Here is a 17,318-nt window from a genome sequence, read left to right as displayed (position 1 = left end):
AAAAGTACTAACCCAGGCCATCCCCCCAGGGCTCAATGTAGAGGCAGCTGGCAAGGTGCACATTTCCTAGTCTTTCCCTAAAAGTGGGTTTGACCGTATATTTCACAGGCTGCTACCTGAAAGTCAAACTTCCATTCAGCCTGCATCTAGGTTCTGACTGTGATTCCTTCCTTTGGAACATTGGCAGGCCTGTCAACTACTAAGATCCACTTAAAAAGAAAAAAGAAGCTGTTTGAGCAATCACATAGGTTTAAGAGACAACCAACAATTTAGTCCAGGCCCGTTTGATGAGGCTCATCTCCTATATGTGACCAGTGTGCCAAGACTGGAAGATGTGTCTGTCTTATGTAATGTGCAGAAACCAACCAGCACAGGGAATCAGTAAAAATGAAGAAACGAGGAAATATCTTCCAAACAAAAGAACAAAATAAATCTCCAGAAATAAATCTTAATGAAATGGAAATAAATGATTTACAAAACAGGGTTCAAATAGCAGTCATAAAGATGCTTATCAAGGCCAGAAGAGCAAAGTATTAACAAAAATAAGAATTTTGACAAAGAGTTAGAAAATATTTTAAAATGCCAAACATAAATCACAGAGCTGAAGAATACAATGACTGAACTATAAAATTCAATAGAGGTGTTCAATAGGAGACTAGAATAGGTAGTAAGAACCTACCTATTCTGAGGTAGTAAGAACCTCAGCTAACTTGAAGACAAGGCAGTGGAATCCATCCATTCAGAGAAGTAAAAAGAAGAAGAAAATGAAAGAAGTAAAGATAGCTTAAGGGACTTCTGTTACACCATCATAGATCAGTGTACATATTATAGGGCTCCCAGAAGAAGAAGAGGAGAGAAAGGAACAGAAAGCTTGTTCACGTAAATAATGGCTGGAAACTTCCCTAACCTGAGAAAACAAGTAGAAATCAAGATCTATGGCAGCACGTGGGTGGCTCAGTTGGTTAAGCATCTGACTCTAGACTTCAGGTCAGGTCATGATCTCACAGTTCACAGGATCGAGCCCCACGTTGGGCTGTGTGCTGACAGTGCTGAGCCTGCTTGGGTTCTCTCTCTCTCTCTCTCTCCCTCTTTCTGTACCTCCCCTGCTCGTTCACTCTCCCTCTCAAAAGAAATAAACATAAAAAAAGAGATATACAGTAAGACACATTATAGTTAAGTTGTCATAAGTTAAAGACAAAGAGAGCATCTTAAAGGCAGCAAGAGGAAAACAACTTGTTATGTACAAGGAAACCACCACAAGACCATCAGCAGAAGGTTTATAAGCCAGAAGAGAATAGGATGATATATTGAAAGTGCTGAGGGGCACCTGGGTGGCTCAGTCAGTTAAGGGTCCAACTTCAGCTCAGGTAATGATCTCAGGATTCGTGAGTTTGAGCCCGTGTTGGGCTCTGTACTGTGAGCTCATAGACTGGATCCTGCTTTAGATTCTGTGTCTCCCTCTCTCTCTCTTTCCCTCCCCTGCTCAAACTGCCTCTCTCTCTCTCTCTCTCTCTCTCTCTCTCTCTCTCTCTCTCTCTCAAAAATAAATAAATATTTAATTTAAAAAAAAAGTGCTGATAGGAAAAAACTGGCAACCAAGAATACTCTACCTGGCAAGGTTGTCCCTGAGAACTGAAGGAAAGATAAAGAACTTTCCAGACAAGCAAAGGCTGAAAGAATTGATCATGAGTGTTTCTATAAGAAATGTTAATATTTAGGGGCGCCTAGGTGGCTTAGTTGGTTAAGCATCCAACTTTGGCTCAGGTCATAATCTTGCAGTCCGTGAGTTTGAGCCCCACGTCGGGCTCTGTGCTGACAGCTCAGAGCCTGGAGCCTGCTTTGGATTCTGTGTCTTCCTCTCTCTCTGCCCCTCCCATGCTCATGCTCTGTCTCTCAAAAATAAATAAACATTAAAAAAAAGAAATGTTAATGTTTAAAGCTGAAATAAAAAGATACAAATTAGTAACATGAAAACACATGAAAGTATAAAACCCAGCAGTAAAGGTTAATATATAGAAAAATTTACAATACACCAATATTGTCATAGTGGTGGGTAAATCACTTTAACTCTACTATAAAGGTTAAAAAAAACAAAAATATTAATAATTATAACTACAATAATTTTTTAATATATACACAATATAAAAAGACGTAAATTGTGACATCAAAAACATAAAATGTGGGATGAAATGTGTAGAATTGTAGAGTTTTTGTATCCATTCAAAGTTTAGTTGTTACCAGCTTACAGTACATTGTTAGAGCTATAAGATGTTTTATCTAAGCCTTATGGTAACCACAAAGCAAAAACTTCTCATAGAAACACAAAACATGAAGATAAAGGAGTCAAAACATACCACTACAGAAAATCCTCAAATCACAAAAGAAGAGAGGGAGGAAGGAACTATAAATCAGTTAGAAAACAATAAAATGTTGGTAGTAAGTCTATTCCTACCAACATATATTTAAATGTAAATGGGCTAAATTCTCCAATCCAAAGAGATAGTGTGGCTGAATGAAAATAGGTTCCTAAAAAAAGAAGGAAAGAAAGAAAAGACCCAACTCTATAGACACTCATTTCAGCTTGAAGCATACACACAGATCAGAGGTGAAAGAATAGAAAAAAGAGATCATGCAAATGGAAACTGAGGAAAGAAGAAGTAGCTATAGTTATATCAAACAAAATTGGCTGTAATCCAGAAAGTATAACAAGAGACAAAGAATGTCATTTATAATGATAAAGAAGTCAATTCATCAATAAAATGTAACATTTGTAAATATTTATGTACCCAACGTCAGAGCACCTACATATATAAAGCAAATATTAACAGATCTGAAAAGAGAAATAGACAGCAACACAAAAACAGTGGGGAACTTTAATACCCCATATTCAGTAATTGCTAGATCCTTGAGGCAGAATATCAGTAAGGAGGGCTTGGACTTAAACTACCTGTTGGACTACGTGGACCTAACAGAAGTTTTGATTTAACAGTAGCAGAATATACATTTTCAAGCACATATGGAACCTTCTAGAATAGATCTTATGTTATGCCACAAAGCAAATCTTCATCAATTTAAAAACACTGAAATATCAGGCATCCTTTCTGACCACATAGATATGAAACTAGAAATCAATTCCCAGAAGAAAATTCAAAAATCTACAAATATGCGGAAATTAACCATATGCTCCTGAATACCCAGTGGCTTAAATAAAAAATTTAAAAAAAATCAGGGGCGCCTGGGTGGCGCAGTCGGTTAAGCGTCCGACTTCAGCCAGGTCACGATCTCGCGGTCCGTGAGTTTGAGCCCCGCGTCAGGCTCTGGGCTGATGGCTCGGAGCCTGGAGCCTGTTTCTGATTCTGTGTCTCCCTCTCTCTCTGTCCCTCCCCCATTCATGCTCTGTCTCTCTCTGTCCCAAAAATAAATAAACGTTGAAAAAAAAAAATTTAAAAAAAAAATTAAAAAAAAATCAAACAATATCTTGAGACAAGTGAAAATGGAAACATAACTTACTAGAACATGTGGGATGCACCAAAAGCAGTTCTGAGAAGGAAGGTTGTAGTGAAAAATGCCTACATGAAGACAAAAGATACCACATAAGCAGTCTCACTCTATACCTCAAGGAACTAGAAAAAGAAGAACAAACTAAGGGCAAAGTTAGTAGAAGAATGGAAATAGCAACGGTCAGAGTGAAAATAAATGAACTAGAAACAAAAAAGACAATAGATCAATGAAACTAAGAGCTGGTTTTATGAAAAGGTAAACAAAATTGAGAAATCTTTAGCTAGACTAAGAAGAAAGAAAGAAGACTTGAAGAAAATAACAAATGTTAAGAAGATGCAATACAACTCATGACACAGATACTAAGGATCGTTAACACAGTGCTATACACAATTATACACCAGCATTAAAGGAACACTAGGAGAACCAGGTAAATTCCCAGAAGCATACAACCTACCATGTAATATGATGAAAAAGAAAATCTAAACAGTCCAATAATAAGTGAAGAGTTTGAATTGGTAATCAAAATGCTCCCACCAAAAAAAGTTCAGGACCAGATGACTTCATGGGTAAATTCTACCAACATTTAAGGAAGAGTTAATACCAATCCTTTTGGAATTATCCCAATAAATAGAAGAGGAAAGACCGCTTCCACACTCGTTTTAAAAAGCCACTGTTACCCTGATACGAAAGTCAGACAATGACACTACAATAAAAAGGTAAATTAAAGCCCTATATTCCTGATGAACATAAATGCAGAAATCTTCAACAAAATATTAGTAAGTCAAATTCAGCAGGTATATTAAAAGGATCATACCAAGGCCATACCAATATCAAGCATGATTTATCCCAGAGAGGCCAAGATGGCTCACCATCCACAACTCAGTCACCACATTAACAAAAGGATTAAAAACACATGATCGTCTCATTAGATGCAGAAAAAGCATGTGACAACATTCAACATCATCTCATGATAAAAACTGGGTATAGAAGGAACATACCTCAACATAACAGAAGCCATGTATGACAAGCCCACCACCACTACCTTCATACCCAACTAATGTTGACAAGCTTTGAAAGCTTTTCTTCTATGGTAAGGAATAAGACAAGGATATCCACTCTCACCACTGTTTTTCAATATAGTGCTAGAAGTCCCAGCTAGAGCAATTAGGCAAGAAAAGAAATAAAAGACGTCCACACCAGAAAGGAAGACATAAAATTGCCTCTGCTTGTAGATCTTACAATATTATATATAGAAAACATTGATGGGGCACCTGGGTGACTCAGTTGGTTAAACATACGACTTCAGCTCAGGTCAAAATCTCAGGTTAGTTAGTTCAATCCCTGCTTGAATCGGGTTCTGTGCTGACAACTTAGAGCCTGGAGCCTATTTCTGATTCTATGTGTGTGTGTGTCTCTCTCTGCCCCTCCCCAACTCACACACACACACACACACTCTCCCTCTCTTTCTCAAAAATAAACATTAAAAAAAAAGAAAACTTTAATGATTCCACTAAAACTATTAGAATAAATGATTTCATTAAAGTTGCAGAATAGAAACCCAGTATACAAAAATCAGCTGTGTTTCTATACAGTAATAACAAACCATCAGAAAGAGAAAATAAGAAAACAGTCTTATTAATAAGAGCATCAAAAGTGATATAAATATTTAGGAATATATATAACCAATGAAGTGGATGATCTGTACACCAGAAACCCAAAGACATGGATGAAAGAAGACACGGGTAAATGGAAAAATATTGTGTGTTCATAGAATGGAAGTATTAAATTAAAAGTATGTGTAGATTTCCATACTATCCAAAGCACTGTCCAGATTGAATGCAACCCCTATCAGTATTAAAATACCATACTTTGCAGAAATAGAAAAAAACAATCCTACAATTTGTTTGGAGCCCCTAAAGACCCCAAATGGCTAAAGCAATCTTAAGGAAGAAGAATAGAGCTGGAGGCAGCATGCTTCCTACTTCAAACTATATTACCAGGCTGTAGCAATCAAAACAGTATGCTATTGGAATAAGAACAGACACACAGATCAGTGTAACAGCACATAGAGCCCAGGGATAAAGCTTTGCATATATGGTCAATTAACTTTCATCAAATCAGCCAAGAATATACTATGGGAAAAGGATAGTCTCTTCAATAAATGCTGTTGGGAAAAGTAAACATTCATGTGCAAAAGAACGGAAATGGGCCCTTGTCTTATACACAAAAATGAAATAAAAATTGGGTTAAAGTCTTCAACATAAGACCTGAAACTAGGGGCGCCTGGGTGGCGCAGTCGGTTGAGCCTCCGACTTCAGCCAGGTCATGATCTTGCGGTCTGTGAGTTCGAGCCCCGCGTCAGGCTCTGGGCTGATGGCTCAGAGCCTGGAGCCTGTTTCCGATTCTGTGTCTCCCTCTCTCTCTGCCCCTCCCCCGTTCATGCTCTGTCTCTCTCTGTCCCAAAAATAAATAAACGTTGAAAAAAAAAATTAAAAAAAAAAAAAAAAAAGACCTGAAACTATAAAACTCCTAGAAGAAAACCTAGGACGTCATCCCCTTGACATAGACCTTAGCAATGGTTTTTTGGATTTGACACCAAAAGCACAGCCACATAAAGCAAAAATAAACAAGTGGGACCACAACAAACTAAAAAGCTCTATCTCGCAAGGGAAAGCATCAACAAAATGAAAAGGCAGCTTACAGAATGGGAGAAAATCTTTGCAAACCACATATCTAAGAAGGGGTTAATATCCAAAATATACAAGGATTTTTACAACTCAATAGCACACACACACACACACACACACACACACACACACACACGTGCACACTTCATTTTAAAAATGGGCATAGCACCATTTTAACAAAGACACACAGATGGCCAACAGTACATGAAAAGGTATTCAACATCCCTCATCATGAGGGAAATGCAAATCAAAACCCCCATGAGCTATTCTCTCATATGTGCTAGGATAGCTATTCTTTAAAAGAGAACAAATGCTGGTGAGGGTGTAGAAAAGTGGGGAAGCCCTGTACACTGTTGGTGGAAATGCAGCCTCTGTCGAAAACAATATGGAGATTATTCACAAAATTAAAAATGAACTACTATATCATCCAGCAATCCAAGCTCTGGGTATGCATCCAAAGGGGGAAAAATATCAAAAAGATATATATACCCTCATTTCATTGTAGCACTATTCATAATAGCTAAATTATAGAAACACCCTAAGTGTCCACCAACAGATGAATGGATAAAAGATATACGACACATTCAGCCATAAAAAAGAACAAAAGCCCACCATTTGTGACAACATGGATGAATCAGGATAACATAATGCTAAGTGAAATTAGAGAGAACAAGACAAACACTCCATGGTATCACTTATATTGGGAATTTTTTTAAAAATCTAACTCATGGGGTGCCTGGGTGGCTCACTCAATTAAGCGTCCAACTCTTGGTTTCAGCTCAGATCATGATCTCACAGTTTGTGGGTTTGAGCCGCATGTCAGACTCCATGCTGACAGTGTGGAGCCTTCTTGGGATTTTCTGTCTCCCTCTCTCTGCCCCTCCTCTGCTTTCTCTCTAGCTCTCTCTCTCAAAAAAATAAATAGATAAACATTTAAAAATAAAATAAAAATCTAACTCATAGATTAAGTCTTAGAGAATAGGGTTTTGGTTGCCAGGAGCTGGAGGGTGGGGGACATAGGAAGACGTTGGTAAAAGGGTACAAACATTCAGTTAGGAGATGAATATGGTCTTGGAATCTAATATATAACATGGTGGCTATAGTTGATAATACTGTATTATATAACTGAAATTTGCTAAGAGAGTAGAACTTAAGGGTTCTCACCTAAAAAGAAAAAAAAAGGTAAACACGTGACGTGATGGATGAGTTAATGAACTCGATGGTGGGAACACTTTCACAAAACGTCAGTACATCAAATCATCACCTTATCTGCTTTAAATATATTACAAATTCACTTGTCAATTATACCTCAATATAGCTGAAAGAGAGACTGATTTAACAGTAGTAGTTAGAACTGATTTCTAAATGAACAATTCTTACTGGTTACTGGTAGATACAAGTTGTCCAGACACTTTAAAATATTCTGTAGTCAAGGGCACCTGGGTGGCTCTGTCGGTTGGCCGTCTGACTTCAGCTCAGGCCACATTCTCGCAGTTCACGAGTTCGAGCCCCGTGTAGGGCTCTTTGCTGACAGCTCAGAGCCTGGAGCCTGCTTTGGATTCTGTGTCTCCCTCTCTCTCTGCTCCACCCAACTTGTGCTCTGTCTCTCTGTCTCTCTGTCTCTCTCTCTCCCTCTCAGGAATAAACAAACATTTTTTAAAAATTTTTAATATTCCGTAGTCATAACGTTGAAAAGGAAAGCAGAAAATACGAACACCAAGTTGAATTTACCAAAGAATGAAGCAAGGCAGACAGCAGCATGTGATGCATGAAATTATCTACAGGCACACATTTTTGCAAAAGTCCAGCAGGGTTTACTCCACGGAGAAGTTGAGTTTCATTATGGATATTTTTGGGGATCTTTCAAAATGATAAATCTCTAAACTGAGAAAGAAAATAAGTACAGTCACAGAAACGTTGGCTCCTTAATGACCATCAAATTCTTTGGCTGAAATATCGAAGGCAGACTCCACATATTTAAATAAAATAAAATTCCATTTCATTATGAATAAGGATGCGAATGGGTTGTGAGAGCTCATCAGCATTCCTTAAACTGTCTTTTCATTATCCGTAAGTTAAATTTATCATCTTCAATTAACTGTGATTCAATCTCACACAACCTTCTGTCTTGATGTAATGCGAATAGACTGATGTCCTCGTGCCCCACTGGTTCCCTTTGTAGCTACTGCGGTGTGCTGGGAATCTCACCTCCATTCAGGAGCCAAAGGGAATGAGGACCCTGTTTCTTTATTACCCAAACTTTATTTAGCCTGCCAAGAGTCCAAGAAGACCCACAGGGAGCTGGCATCATCTAAATAGCATGAGCTGTGCCTCATGTGTAGGTGAATGGACATGCCTCTCCCAGATTTTTGAAAATTTTCCATGATATCACTGCCACTATCATTAACAATGGAATACTAAGAATGAGTAAAATTTGTAAGGAAAGATTGCTGAAATCTGTCTTTTCTCTGTCCTGTTTTTGTTTGTATGTGGGAATATTTTACTTAGACATACCCATCTATACCCATCTATACCCATGACATACACATGGGTGAAAGCCCATGGTATCTCATTAGATTAAGCTCTGTTCTAGAAATTTCCCAGATACTTACAGGCAGGAAAACATGATCTGTTGGTTCACTATACTGTCTTTTTCAGAGATCTAAGGGAGGAAATTGCTTCCCTACTTTGCCCACAGACTTTCTTGTTTCAGGTTCTGTGTTTACTTTGCTCCCGTGTGTGTGTGTGTGTGTGTGTGTGTGTGTGTGTGTGTGTGTTAAGACAGGTATGATCATATTTTTTCCCAGCTTAAATTATTTCTTTGACTCCAGGCTGCAAATACAATAAAAGGATTCAGGTGCTTTGTGAAAGGGAAGGACCCTGAGATTTCTCCAACCCTACCTGATAATACTAGTCATCTCACCTCTCCACAAAACTGGCAGGTCTCAAAATGACGCACTGCCACCATCCCATCTGTTACCCTCTCCTACCAGGGTAAATCTAGGTGCCAGGCTGCAAAAATCCTTAATGGTGAAGTGTTGACACTCTTTTCCCCAAAGCACAAAGCCCTTCCAGCTTTATCCCTCTTAATCCCAGATCTTTTCTCCCACTGCACCCTACATGTGCCCCTTCCTGAAATCAGACTAGTTCCCAGATACCTGATATCTCTTTATAGCTTTCGCTCTGTCTCCCTGGGAGGCACTTACCCCACCCAATTAAGAGTCACATCTTCTAGAAAGCTGTCCTTATGCACTTAACCTGATAGTGTCTTGTCAGGGCTCACAAATCACCCCGTGATTTATAAAGAATACATATAATGCAAAATGCATTATTTTTTTTTAGTCATGAAATCATTATTTTACCTCCTGTATACTGGATATTCTCCACTATCCTGTGGCCCAGCTGCCAGTAAGACATTATTAGCACCCCGAAAGCTCATTAAGGGCATTGGGGCACCTGGTGGTTCAGTGGGTTGAGCCTTCGACTCTTGATCAGCTCAGGTCATGATCTCACAGTCATGAGATCAAGCCACATGTCAGGCTCTATGCTCAGCATTGTTTAATATTCTCTCATTGTACCCAAACCCTCTCCCCACTCCCCCAACTCAAGTGCTCTCTCTAAAAAAGAATAAGAGGTGGGAACAGTGCCTTTTTTGACCTTATAAAAAGTGCCCTTATCCTTCCTCTTTGCTTAGTGGCTGGCTATCCTCTCTCTCCCAGCTTATGTCATTGTGCTTATTTCATTGCCATAATTATTCTAATTAACCCTCAACATAGACCATATGTTATTCTATAGACTGGACTTTGGGGTTCACTGTAATTTATCCAAGATCACACAGACCCTAAGTCTCAAAAGCAAGACTGAAACTCTGTCCTGTTTGATTGCAAAAAATAAGTCAATCAAATAAATAAAATCAAGATGGGTAAATACCTGCTGTAGCCACAAAATGGGCATTCATTTAAATATTTCGTATGCCAGACTTGAGGGGCACCTGGCCCTGCAGACCTTCTCTGTGTTTGTATCCATATCTTTCCTCACCCCTCCTCCAGCAGAGTATGTAACTAGAGCCACCAGTAGGCACAAGAAGCCATGGACATTGTTGTACCTACAAGGCAAGGTCCTGAAATCTTGCTTTCATTTAGATTTCTCATCTTAAAAATACATTCCATTTCCATGTAGGAAAACACCTGGACCTTTCATGAAGTACTGTAAAATTATAAAATTACGGAATGACCAGGGTATGTCCCTGAAGACTCACTGCATCTGTTCCTTGCCTGTCCCTCACCTCAGCACGCAGAACCACACAGACATGCACACATCACCCACACCTCATCTGGAAGGTAAGGAAATTGCAGTGACTTGTCCACATGTCAGCATCCAGTTGATGTCCAAATGGGGACTAGAACTCCTTTCCCAAAATTTGCACAATAGCATAGTTTCGCTCTAGGGCAATGACCCCACTCGAGATTCCATGAACTTGAAGACATTGTTTTACCTGTTGCTTTGTGCTTACTGCATTTTTTAACTTCTGCACTGAGCATGTCTGATTCCACCATCTATACACTTGATCACCAAAAATGCATACTTTAAGTCAATTTCTTAACAACCCAGCTTTTAAAAGACGTTAAAAAAGGAAACCTCTCCCATGCTCCCTGCCAGTCCTTCTGTTAACTGACCAGAGCTGTGTCGATATGATTTAGTCATCCTTTGAGCCTGAAATGCAAAACAGCAGGAATGTAATCAGAATTAGACAAATGCTAAAGGGTGAGCATTTATTAAACACCTATGATGTGATCGACCTGCAGATTTACATCTGTAGTCAGCAGGATATCTGAAGTCCTGTAGTTTATTAATTTCCCTCTGCTTCTTTGCCTCCATCGGATGTATGAACTGTAAATGGACATTAAGAGGAAAACCGAGTTGGAGGTTAATCTTTCCTTAGGGTATCAGTGTATTATATAGACACTGTTAAGTTAGTCAAGTTAGTTACTCAGCCGTGGATTTCACACACACATACACACTGTCTGAAGAGTTACAATTTTATAGCAGTGTCTTCACTTCTCTGGTTAAAAACTGAAGTCTAAAGAGCCACCAAACTAACTGTTTCCAAGAATACTGCTTCACAGTCTAGATCCTATCACTCTTCGATCTAAAACCCTTTAAAGTATATGAAAGGAAAAATATTGCCTGTCCTCAAGCAGACATGGCTAAAATTAACTGAGCCACCCACCATTCATTCAGATCATAACTGAAAGGAGTTTAAAATCAGATGCGGTAATATTTTTTCCTTCACCTTCAGCAGAGCAGTAGGATAGAATCAGAGAAATGTGGGCTGTTATTCATCAGTTAGACTTTCCATCAGATGCTTTTTCTGAAGGCTGCGTCTCTGCCTGTGTCTTGCAGCTGTGGGATAACGCAATGAGAGAAGGCGTGGCAGCTCTTTGATTTCAGCCTCTGCTGAAAGAAAATAATAATGTCGTCAATTAGCAACTAATGCAATAGTTGAATCACTGTGGCTTTTAGAAAACTGAATTTTTGTGGGTTTTTTGGGCTGCCTGTGAATCTGCCCTATCTTCTCATAGACGCAAACAAATGTTCGGCTGACATTTAACTAGCTTGAGATTGATGGACAGTGTTTTTCCCATTTCAGAAATGTAGACTTGCTTTTTGGTGTCTAGTTTCTTTCCCAGTGAAATGAGAATGTTACCGATGAGCTGTCAAATTAGCTGGCGCGTAATAGGCCTGAGATAAATATTTGTCTAGGGGATTAATTAATAATAGCTATCGCTGGCTGAACTCAAACCAGATGTGCTAGCTACCCCAGCGTTGTGACTGTTGTGTTGCACACGGGAAACCTGAGGCCAGAGGGTTACGGAGGAGGAGTCAGGGTCCGGGCAGTTTTCTACGGTATCACCCTCCCTCTGCTAGAGGCAGTGATGATAGATACCAAAACTGAAAACACATACTCTTGTAGGAAGACACAGGAGCAGAGGGCAAAGACGGCAAATGCAAGAGTCGTCCTGGTTCATACACATCGTGTGTGTTTCTGGGTAATCCTCCAGAGTCTTGCTGTAATCTGCCGAGCCTGGGTCTCCTTGTTTTTAAGAGAAGTCTGAGACGCCGATCTGTCTCCAAGCTTGTGATGAGAACTGACTGGATAGCCCGTGTGAGGTGCTCAGCACAGTGCCCGACACATAAGAAGCACAGCATCAAGATTAGCTGTAAACGCACACTCCTGGCGGTTTCAGGAGCAACTTTGCATAGTTGCCAGTAGACGGGCCGTTTCTCCTCAGGCAGCCACACAGCAGTGTGTGTATATAACCTGCTTTGTTATCAACAGAAAACACAGGTGTTTCCAAAATCGAGTCTGAGACACATTTCAGGAAGAGAGGGAGCGCCAGGTCTTTCTCTTCTCCCTGATTCCTGCGCTGGTTCTCGCTGTGACCGCAGGATCACAGCTGCATATTTTATTTTTGCCAAAGAATAAATAAACAGATAAACAAAACACTTTTTCTTAGCTTCCTCAACACAAGTGAATCAAATTCACATTGAAAACAAAACAAAACAAAAAAACAAAACATGGGGCGCCTGGGTGGCTCAGTCGGTTAAGCTTCTGACTTCAGCTCAGGTCATGATCTCACGGTTCGTGGGTTCAAGCCCCGCGTCAGCCTCTGTGCTGACAGCTCAGAGTCTGGAGCCTGTTTCAGATTCTGTGTCTCCCTCTCTCTCTGTCCCTGCCCTGCTCATGCTCTGCCTCTCTCTCCTTCAAAAATAAACATTAAAAAAACTTTTTTTAAATTACTTAATTCTAAGAGAAAACCAAAAAGAAGGCAAATAAGGATGCTACAAACTCATGAGCATGTGTGTTGGGGGTGTGGGGGAAGGGCAAACGTTTTTCTGAGCCAATACCTTTGGTTTTGTTAATTTGCTTACCTAATAGGCTTTTTTCTCCTCTTCTTGCAATTGCCTATTTGTTTTTTAATTTGTATTGAGTATATTTGTAATGCACCTTAAATACTTAGCAGAAAAAAGGGCCCAGGTATAAAAAAATTAGATGATACATGGATAGATGGAAGGAAGGAAGGAAGGAAGGAAGGAAGGAAGAGAGGGAGAGAAAGAAGGAAAGAGGAGCACCTGGGTGGCTCAGTCGGTTGGCATCTGCCTTTGGCTCAGGTCATGATCTCACAGTTCGTGAGTTCGAGCCCCACGTTGGGATCTCTGCTGTGCACACAGAGCCCACTTCAAATCTTCTATCCCCCTCTCTCTCTGCCCCTCCCTGACTTGCACTCTTTCTCTCTCTCTCTCTCCCTCTCTGTCAAAAATAAATAAAAACTTTTTTTAATAAAAGGGGCACAGGGTGCCCAGGTGGCTCAGTCAGTTAAGCGTCCAACTTCAGCTCAGGTCATGATCTCACAGTTCATGAGTTCAAGCCCCATATCAGGCTCTGTGCTGACAGCTCAGAGCCTGGAGCCTGCTTCGGATTCTGTGTCTCCCTCTCTCTCTGACCCTCCCCTGCTCATGCTCTGTCTCTCTCTGTCTCAAAAATAAATAAAACATTAAAATAATAATAACAATAATAAAATAAAATAATTTAAACAAATAAATAAATAAAATTTAAAAAGGGGCACCTAGGTGGGTCAGTCAGTTGAACGTCCAGCTGTAGCTCATGTCATGATCTCATGGTTTGTGAGTTCAAGCCCCACATCAGGCTCAGTGCTGACAGCTCAGAGCTTGGAGTCTGCTTTGAATTCTCTGTGTCTCTCTCTGCCCCTCCCGCATTCTCTCTCTCTCTCTCAAAAATAAATAAACATTAAAAAAATTAAAAATTAAAAAATTAAAAAAGAAATAAAATAAGTGATTTTTCCAGAATTTTTGAAACTCAGATAATAACTATGTGTGGACCAAGAGAGAGAACACTCTTCCCTCAAAGCTCCCCTAGCCTGCCTGGGGGCACCATCTTGTTTCCCACACACAGAAGTCCACAAATGGCCTGTGTTGCTCTCTTCTCTTCCGTTACCACATCCCAGGACTCTAAGGGTTGTAGTGACTCATACGATCAAAGCTTTTACTCTCCCTGGCTCAACTTATTGGCTCTGTCTGCTTTTAGACTACTTTGTAATTAAACTGAACCCCCCCATAAAGGTACTATGCATCACATACTCAAAGTATACTACCTTGATATTCCCTTCACATAAGACACGTTTCTACATATCTACATCAGAGGGCAGTTATGGCCTCAGTAGGAGACGTTTTGGTACTGTCATTTTCATCTGCTATATCCCCCTTCATGCTTCATAAAAGGCATTCAGAGCCATTCAAGAAATACTTGTTAAATTGAGTTGAACTGAACTAAAAATATCTTTATTGCTTTCCCCATGTATTAGATTTTGAATGACAGAATTTAACAGTTAAATTGGCATAATTAAACCCTCCACGTTTCCAGCCATTGCTTTATTAGAAATATGGATAAATGTACATTTTGGTTATTAACTTATGTTTCCATTGAAGAGCTGAAATGTATAATAATGAACTAAACTTAACAAACTATCATATTGATTTCTATAGGGATTCAAGGATATTTCTCTGGAGAGATTTATCCATGGTGGAGCCAATGTTACAGGATTCCAGCTGGTTGATTTTAATACACCTATGGTAACCAAACTAATGGATCGCTGGAAGAAACTAGACCAGAGAGAGTATCCAGGATCTGAGACTCCTCCAAAGGTATGTATTTGTTTTTATCTTATGTATTTTTAGCGTTTTTAAAATTTAAGGTAGAAAGTTCATTATGTAGTTGTTCTCGTAAATGTTTGTCAGTTATAGTGTGGCATAGAGCACAAGCTTTTTGTCACTAGCACTGCACTGTACAAGTCTTTAATAATTTCTAAGTTTTATATGTAAGAGCAGGATTGTTGGACATTAGCTCAAGTAGTTTACTATTATTATTTTTATTCCTTCGCATATAAATTTCTGTGAAGAAATTGTAGACTTTAAAACAATTTTTCACTCACTGAATATCTCAAAGGTGAACAATCCTTGGAAACTAGTCCACCCCCAAACCGCCGCTAGGCAAAAACTATATTTGCAAAGTGATTTATAATGAGTAGGCAAATTGGGGAATTTAAATGTAAAATGTAAATGTAAAATGCAAAACTCTTTGACACTAATAGTTCAAGGTCAGGTTGCTTAATGTTTCTCTAACTGACATTGCAGAAGCATGTTAGTGGTAGCCACAAAAGAAGCTGGAAAACTGTCATCACAGCCCATTTTCTCCTCAGCTGAAGAGACAGTGGCCGTAGACATCATGTAAATAGTGGTGTAATGTGTCTCCAACTCCAGCTCAGTGGGTTTGAGCTCCTGCATAATTACGGCAGTTCTCATTCTCAATGTGCACTGATCCTTCACTGTCAGTGTTTTCTACGAAAATGTTTTCAAATGTCCTTTGGAAATTCAATCCTAGAAAACTATAGGTAATCTAGATCTAGAGGTAAATAGTCTTACGTCTTTTGTTCTCTCAATGTAACACTTTTGCCACCAGCTATGTCAATTCCCCTTGGTAAAACAGGAATTTGGCTGATCATATCAGCTTCACTACTCTATAGAATCATGAAATTTCAAAACAGAGCCTTTATTGAGTATCCGCTATGCGTCAAGCACCATATCCAACCCTCTGATTTTAGGAACTAATAAATACAAGTTGTTACACAGGTGTGTTAATTGGCCATCTCTGAGTTTGCAGGATGCCCAGAATTGAATCATGGGCTTCCTGAGTCTTAGACAAGTGCATTGTCTACTATATTTTACCACTTTCTGTACTTTGGATAATGCATGTGAAAGCATATTAAAGAGCCTAAATATTTTTAAGATGCAAATCACCGTCCAGATTCAAAACACCGTGAGAAGTCCTTTAGCCTTCATGCAAGTTCAGAGATAAATCCTCCGTAAAGCCCAATTATATCAAGCATTAATGTGCAAAGAGAGGATGTACAAAGTTTCCTGTTGGACTCATTTCTGATCCGGACACTTTGCCACACGTTCCTCTCATTCTCTTGTCTGTGTGCAGAGACTTCCTTGCACTACTGCTCCTCACACCAATCTGTCTGACTCTTTCTTCCTCACCCTGTCTATGGTCACACCGTCATTTTGCTCAGCATTTCTTCCGTAAACCATCTTTCAAAGATCTTGTGACCCTTTGAGCTGTGGTATCTAGAACAGGCTTCAAGCTTCTCTGTAGGGTTTTGTGACTCCTTGTGGCTACTAACATCACCACGTGGTCAGGGTGTCCACTGTGGTTCTCCGCCCTGAGCACACTGATGGGGTCAGTCTTTCCCTATCTTGCCTTGAGCCCATCCCAGTGTCTCCTACTTGATAACCTCCAACTAGACTTGTCTATGTCACAGAGTGAGACACTTTGTTTTATATATAAAAACATAATTTTCTCATTTTTCACAGCTCTTATTAGCATGATGCTAGGCACTTACTAGGCATGTCATAAATATACGCAATCAGTTCTCATTACACATGGTATTTATGGTCTATACAGTTGCCATGAACAATGAGTGACATGTGAACACGTGCTCCTAAGGGAAATACAACGTTAGGTTCTTACAAGCCTCTGGCCATAACATTTTTGTCAACCATTCAACACATATCATATGACATGTTGTTTTAAGTCTGTTTACAGACACCCTATGTATTGCATCGTTAATTCATTAACATTGAATTCGTAGGCAACAGCGCTGTCACTCATTCCTCCACAGGGCTTATCTGACACGTGTATTTTCTCCACAAGGCACACCACAGCCTTCTTGCACGGAAGATCACTACATAGCACAGCAGCACTACACTTTTGGGTCATCTTGAAAAGTGAAATCCTCAGCAAAAAGCACATCACTGTGGAAAAATCTGGCACGAAGTAGACCACAAGAGGCCCCTTGTTTACAGTGTGGGAGGAGACACAAGGAGGCAGAGCGTTGCCTTGGTTGACTGCAGCTGGGTGTGCGTGTGTTGCGTGACCCTGTTTTTCACCAACTCCACACACGTCTGCAGATGACCCCCTGCAGCTATTGATTGGGGCATCTCAAACAAATTTAGGAAGTAGGTGAATTTGCAGATATTGGATCCTTGAGT

The 17,318-nt window shown here is 39.7% G+C and overlaps 1 protein-coding gene across 13 annotated transcripts in view; it reads left to right on the top strand.

Annotated features, from left to right (window-relative positions):
* Positions 1–17,318, top strand: part of GRIA4 (glutamate ionotropic receptor AMPA type subunit 4) — a 399,366-nt gene that overhangs the window by 309,532 nt on the left and 72,516 nt on the right. For all 13 annotated transcript variants that reach the window (XR_015241385.1, XR_015241384.1, XM_086679252.1 and 10 more), the window contains one exon: positions 14,754–14,912. Coding sequence is in view for 11 of the 13 variants with exons in the window: in XM_086679252.1 (XP_086535378.1) it covers positions 14,754–14,912 (159 nt within the window). In the remaining 2 variants the exon portion in view is untranslated. The remainder of the gene's footprint in view (positions 1–14,753; positions 14,913–17,318) is intronic.

Source organism: Puma concolor, chromosome D1, assembly GCF_028749965.1.
Source record: "Puma concolor isolate L17-30 chromosome D1, mPumCon1.1.hap2, whole genome shotgun sequence".
Classification (NCBI taxonomy): domain Eukaryota; kingdom Metazoa; phylum Chordata; class Mammalia; order Carnivora; family Felidae; genus Puma; species Puma concolor.
The sequence above is the reverse complement of the archived record's forward strand: the minus strand, read 5'-3'. Positions and strand labels throughout refer to the sequence as shown.